The sequence below is a fragment of the Otolemur garnettii genome, unplaced genomic scaffold (genome assembly GCF_000181295.1).
Source record: "Otolemur garnettii isolate 467f Iridium unplaced genomic scaffold, OtoGar3 scaffold00112, whole genome shotgun sequence".
Taxonomy (NCBI): Eukaryota; Metazoa; Chordata; class Mammalia; order Primates; family Galagidae; genus Otolemur; species Otolemur garnettii.
The window spans coordinates 2,157,213-2,164,039 of NW_003852507.1; the positions used below are offsets into that span (position 1 = coordinate 2,157,213).

The 6,827-nt window shown below is 43.7% G+C and overlaps 1 protein-coding gene across 1 annotated transcript in view; it reads right to left on the reverse strand.

Annotated features, from left to right (window-relative positions):
- Positions 1-2,745, reverse strand: part of NLK (nemo like kinase) — a 178,817-nt gene extending 176,072 nt beyond the window's left edge. The window contains exon 1 of the mRNA XM_003797166.3: positions 1,293-2,745. Coding sequence (XP_003797214.1) covers positions 1,293-1,750 — 458 coding nt within the window. The 5' untranslated portion in view covers positions 1,751-2,745. The remainder of the gene's footprint in view (positions 1-1,292) is intronic.
- Between the last annotated feature and the right edge of the window lie 4,082 nt (positions 2,746-6,827).

Genomic DNA, 6,827 nt, shown 5'->3' on the forward strand with positions numbered 1-6,827 from the left:
CAGGGTGACTGAGAGGCACCATTACCAGCTACCCTTTCCCACCTGGAATCTCACCCACTTTGGAGAAATGACCAGTGTAGCAGCAGCCTCCTTGGAGACTAGCTGAGAAAACATAGGATTCTATTTGTTTGTTTGTTTTAAGGATCAGGTCACTTAGTACCCTAGCCTATAAAATCAAAATACAAAGATGACCAATTATAAAGCAAAAATGATATTCATATCAATTTACACCTCAAAAACAATGACAAAAGGAGATATTTACCAGGCTAGTTCCAAGGGTTCATTTTCCTGTGGTAATGAGGGCTCTTCTAGACATTAACAAGAATCTATTTTTGGACGCACTGAAAATATCAATTCATCTATCCACACCAAAATTCTTAATCCTTGGGGAAAAAAAAAAAACTCAGTTCACTCTAGTTTTGATTGAAATAAGTATATTATATAAAAAACTACTAATCTTCCTAAAAAGGATAAATAAACCAAAATGTTACATTTAAGAAGACCTTAGACTTTTCAAAATATCCTAGCAAAAGTGAAGCAGTTTCATTTGCTTAAAAAGTATGCTTCCTACTACAGCAACTGACCAAAGGATAGCAGTAACTTAAGAGGCACTAAATGACACTAAAACATTACGCCAAATGTGGGCCACTGCATAGCTAGTCTACTAACCTCATTTGTGGTACTCATGTGTGATGCTATATTTAATGAATTCTTATCAAAAGGCTAAAGCTACATGCTTCCCAACTGTAGCTTTACGATTTAAAATAAACCACTCAAGCTACGAGCTCTGCCATTCGTCTGAAGACTGATATCACAAAATAAGGAGTGAAGAGACTGAAAGAATAGGAAAGTAGTTATGTATAGTAAATACTAATGACAAGACTACTATAAAGGAATCAAAGCTGGGTCAGTCGTTGACATTTAATGCAACCAAGCAACTGATCCAAACCAAATCAAAACAGATGAGCGATGGCCAAGGTTTTTGTCAGAGTTTAGTATTCCATGCATTCAGCCATTGATCCTACATTCAGTGGCTTGCTCAGGTTCTAGACAGGAAAGTTTGGTAGACAGCAAATGTGTGTGACTCATGAGAAGGTGCTCCATCAAAATCTGACATGAGGCTAGCCAACACATTAGGCCTCTTTACCATATGAGGGTGGCTTCCTGCAGTTGAGTTGACAAGCTTGTTCCACTTTGGTCAACATGGAGAAGACCATCAGGGATGACTCACCCAATCACAATCATGAGGAGAAACCATGAGAAGTTGTGTGTTTGTTTCTTTTGATACTCACCAGACAACACCAAAGGCTCCATATCCAATAGGTCTATCCGGCTCAATATCCAGCTGCTGTTGTGGATGATGCGAGTGCTGATGATGGTGCGCCTTAACTGTAGCAGCTGCGGCAGCCTGTACCTGAGCTGGGGCTGCTGCAGCTGGTCCAGGAGCCTGACCCGGTGCCGGTGATGGGAAATATGGCTGTTGTTGCCCAGGGTTTAACATGGCTGCAGCTGCAGCCGCTGCTGCGGCTGCGGCAGCTGCCGAAGAGGTATGCTGCTGTACAGGGTGTACGGCAGCAGCCGACCCTGGGTGAAGATGGTGTTGAGGGTGGTGGTGGTGGTGAAGGTGAGGAGGAGGGAGGTGTGGAAGGTGGTGATGGTGGTGGTGGTGGTGACCTGCTGCTGCTGCAGATGTACCGCCATTGTAAGCCGCCATCATTTTTGCATTGGCTCTTGCGCCACAAAGAGACATTCAAGAAAATGCCCTTTGATTGGAAAGCAAACTGGGTCAAGCTGTCATTTGGCCATTTAAAAATGAAGAAAAACCACTCACTCCACCTCAAAAAACATAGAGCGTAACTGGCTTTATGTCTTCATCAGTCAATCCCAAACAAGTCAGAGGATCTTGGTGTTTAATTTTGGGGTGAGTGTGTGTGGAAGGGTGTAGGTTGCCAAAAAAGGGGGGGGAAAGAAAAACAAAAAAGGAAAAGGAAAAAAGGACCCCTTCCCCCCAGGATTCCTACCACAAGTGGGTACTAAAACTCCATTCTTAATTTGGGGGAGGTTCCAACTTTGAATGTGGGAATAAAGGCCAAGCCTCCCGACCCCCTGAACTCCACACACGAAAAGGATCAGGTAACACACCACCCTTGGAATCTTGTAAGAGGGTTGACTCATCTACCCCTTCCATTCCCACATCCTTTTCTAAACACCTACCACCTCCTCAAAAACACAATTTTTAAAAATTTCAACCACCTAAATAGAAAAGATGAAGGGAAATATTCAGGGAAACCAGCTTGTAGCTCCCCTCCTCGAACTCTCAGGCCTTCCTACATCTCCCCCTACTCCTAGTCAGGTTGACCTGATTGGGGGGTGGGGGTGCAGGGGGTACCAAACTTTCCTTGGCAGAAGGAGCCAGGGAAGGAGGTGGAGTGAGGAGAGGAGGCGACAGGCAGGACAGAGAGGAGAAAGATAAGCCGGGCAAAAGTGAAGGTAAGGAGGTGCAAGGAGGAATGAAAGAGGAGTGGGCAGTACTCGGACGCCCAGAGGGAACCGCCCCGGGAGAAGGTTAAGGTCCCGGGGCCAAGGAATAGGAGCCCCGGGAGGCGGGCGGGGTACGGTCGGAAGCGGGCTGACTCCTGCCCCCGCCGCCGGCTGCTCTGCTGAGGAGGGTTGGGGGGGAGAGCGGGTGGGTCCCCCCGCGCGACGGCCCCCGCAGGGCTCAAGGCTGCTCCGTCTCCCCCCCTCCCCCCCACCCGGCTTCAGTCCCTGCGGCCGCTTTCTCCTTAGCCGCCGCGGCTGCTTTCTCCTCGGCCGCCGCCTCCTCAGCCGCCGGTGCCGCCGCGGCCGGACTCACCTCCCCTAGCAAAGCCGGATAGAGCGGAGCCAGCGGCGGACACGCGCAACCAGCCGCCGAGGCCCCGCCCCCGCCTCGCACTGACCGGCTGCCCTAGCCAATCCACGCCCACCTGTCCGCGTCCGCCTCCAATCCTGGGCCGAGAGCTTCAGACAGGCGCACTGTTCGGCCAGTGGCAACCAGGTGAGGGTCTCCTGGGGAAATCCCTCCCCCTAACCGGGATGGGCAGATAGAAAGACCAATCAAGAGGCAGAATTTAGCCTGACCGACAAGGCTGAAAGCCAATTAGAAACCAAAGATCTTCGTGACATTTTTCTTTCGCCTCTCTCCTCTTTTCTTTTTCTTCTTTTATTTATTTATTTATTTATTTTTTTGGCAAGAGCAGGAAGCTGCGTGCTAATCCCGCCTGCAAAAAACTGGAAGAGAGGGGCGTAATATAACAACCAATCATGAGCCGGAAACAAAGAACAGAACAACCAATCCTCGGGTTGAAGATGAAGAGGGCTGGAACTGGGGCTGGATAGACAGATGATTTAACAAATGGAAAAAAGGATTGAGCTAGGTCCCGCCCCCCCAGATACCCTATAAGGCAGGATTATGGAGAATTCACTCTCAAATCGGAGACGACCTCTTCAAGAGGCGGGGCCAAATGAAAGGGGTGTGGTCTTAAAGTGGGCGGGACCTAGACAAAGAAGGCGGAGTCCAAATCATCTCTGGTCTGTTGATAGGAGGGAGCTATGTACTACCGCTTTTAATACTTAAAAGTGTGGAAAAATAAGGAGAGAAAAAAGGAATGTCAAGGTTTAGAAATTCAAGGTCCGAGGTTATACAACAAGAAGACAGTCACAGAAGAAACTCAGTAGACTGGCATTTCAGAGCCTATGGCTGGTCTTTCATAGTTAGTCCTGGTCTTGGTGAAAAGAGGAGTAATTTTCAAGCTAACAGGTTCAAGACCAGCTGGAGCAAGAGCCAGACCCGGTCTCTAAATATAGTCGGGAGTTGTGGCGGGTGCTTGTAGTCCCAGCTACTTGGGAGGCTAAGGCAAGAGAATCACTTAAGCCCAAGAATTTGAGGTTGCTGTGAGCTGTGACTGCACAGCACTCTAACATAGTAAGACTCTATCTCAAAAAAAAAAAAAAAAAGATAAAATGTGAAATAATAAACTTACAGAATCTTATCCCTACTAAAACTGTGCCTGTCCACTCTTCCCCTTCCAATCAATCATCAAATCTTAAACACTTTTAAACACTCTCCACCCCTACTTCTTCCCAATCACCACAGCATTACCCAAATTTACACCACTAGCATTTTTAATGAACCTCCATGCCTACAGGCTAACTCTCCTTTAATCTACCCTCTGCTGAGGCCATAGTAAACTTTTAAAAATACAAGTCTGACCATGCCCCTGCCCTTGAATATCGTCAATAAACCTAAATAGCCTGGCAGATCTGGTTCCTGCCTACCTCAAAGGCTTTAACCTCTCATCTCCAACTGCTACACTTCAGACATTCTCAGCTTCTAGCAGTTCTTTGAATACTTTGTTGCCTCTAAACCTTTATGCATATCTTCAGCCCAAAACACTTTTCACCCACCCTTCCCTCCTCTAATTCAGTCTTCAGATCTTCACGTAAATTTCACTTTTTTTCTTGAACGCTCTCATCAGCTCTGTTCTAGAGTATGTGTTTCTCTTACCTATCTCCATGGCACTGCCTCCCTTGCGACACTGAGAACTCTGTATTTTAAGTCTTGCTCAATATGCCTAGTTCCTAGGACAGTACCTGAAAGATGAGAAGATACTACAGATCATTGTGAGTTACTGAGTGCATTTACCTTAGGCATTTTAACCTTTCTCAGTCTCAATTGCTTCAATTTATATAGTAATATTTGCCTCTCCAGATTAATATGAGGATTAAATGAGGTGATGTATTTAAGCGGCTTGGCGAATAGTAAAATTTCAATACATGTTGATTCTCCTCTACCCCCACTCTCACTTAATATTTGGGATCCCTTTCCGTTTTTCCAGTGCACATTAATCTCCTCCAAAGTTTAGTTTCCTGGAAGCTTCTTAGACAGGCAACTTATCTGGAGTTACCCCAGACCTAATGAATTAGAATGGGTGTGAGGGGAGAAGGAGTCTGTTTAATAAGCCCTCTAGGTGATTCTTACACACACTGAAGTTTGCGAAGCATTGACTTAGAAAGAAGAAAGGGACTTAGTCTTAAAGTTTATTTATTTTTCAACACTTAGTATAGTACTAACACATAGAAAGTGATGAATAAATTAATCTAACCCACCAGAAAAACAATTGCACTTTCTGTTATTTATTCCTTTTACAAACATTTATTGAGCACCAATAAAATCTAGTCATGCTGCTAACTTCAACTACGACGTGGGAGGGGAGATATACGTACAGATGCTCCTTTACTCATGGTGGTGTTTGGATCTGTATAAACCTATTGTTAATCAAAAATATCATAAGTTGAAAATGCATTTGATATACCTGACCTACTGAATATCATAGCTTAGACTACCTTCCTATCCTCAGTACACTTACATTAGCCTACAACTGGGCAATATCATATAACACAAAATCTGATTTATAAAGCATTGAATATTTCATATAATTTGTTGAATATTATACTTAAAAAATAGAATGGTTGTGTGGGTATGCTCAAAGTAGTTTCTGCAGAATATGTATCATTTTTGCATCATCACAAAGTCAAAAAATCATAAATCAAAGTCAAGAACCCTCTGCATTTAAAGTCTCTGCACCCAGGGGTTCTAACTCTGGCTGAAGCTGGAATTTCCAAAATGTTGTGTGCACACTCCAGGGGTTATATAAAGTGATCAGTTAGGCTACTGGAAGAAATTAGTCCAATTCATTCTATTTTTTTTAATGTTTGTAAAATATCCATTTTTGTCAGCACTTTATAAGGTACACAATAAACAGAGTAGTGTACATGTATTGAATTTATAAATAAATAAAAATTCACAAATTGAGGAGTTGTGCTCAAAAATTTTTTTTCTAAAAATTGGGAAGTCATTGGTCCAGTAATCAGGTAATGTTCATGGTTTAGATCAGTGCTGTCCTAGAAAAATATGATAGCCATATATGAAATTTGGGGTTGAAAGAAACTGATAGAATTATTTTGATATATTTTCTTTAACTCTCTTTCTCTCTCTCTCTCTATATATATAAAATACTGTCATTTTAACATGTAATCAATATAAAAAAGATACTATACATATGTTTTTAATACTAATATCTTTGAAATCTGGTATGTATTTTGCATTTACATATAATTGAATTAAAAATTCGATTTCCTCTGTCACACTGGCCACATTTCAAGCATTCATTAACCACATGTGGCTAGTAGCTTCATATTAAACAGCATAGATCTAGACCATGGGTTTGAGACCTAGCTCTGCCCCTCACTAGCTCTGTAAACTTAGGCAAGTTCCTTAACCTATCTTGATGTGAACTTCCTCGTCCCTAAAATAGAAAGCATCCTCACTTCTGCAGTTGTAATGATTCAAAGAGACAATCCATGGAAAGCACATAGCCCCGAGCCTGCTGGCTAGCTCCCCATCGGTGGCTGTAAGTGGCATGGTCATTATTAGTATGGGTATTATAATCTAAGGCAAAGTGTCCCAAGAGGCAGCTCAGAAACACATTTTGGGCACAGCTCAGTTCATGCTCCCAGCATTCCATCCACGTGGGGTGGCTGTCCCCTTAAACACATTACCAGACAGTACAATTTCCGGCTTTTTCCATCCCGTTCCATTTTCAGGAGCTGAGCATGATGAACGAGAAGTCGGAAGTGAGTCAGCAGGATAGCACTTAGAGCCTAAAAAAGCAAGCAGGACATCAGAATGCATAAGCAGGAATATAATATGCAGGAAGTGGGAGGTGATCTTCCCTTTCTTCCAAGAACTGCCTCACCCCCTGAATTGTCTGCAGAGACTTTGGAGA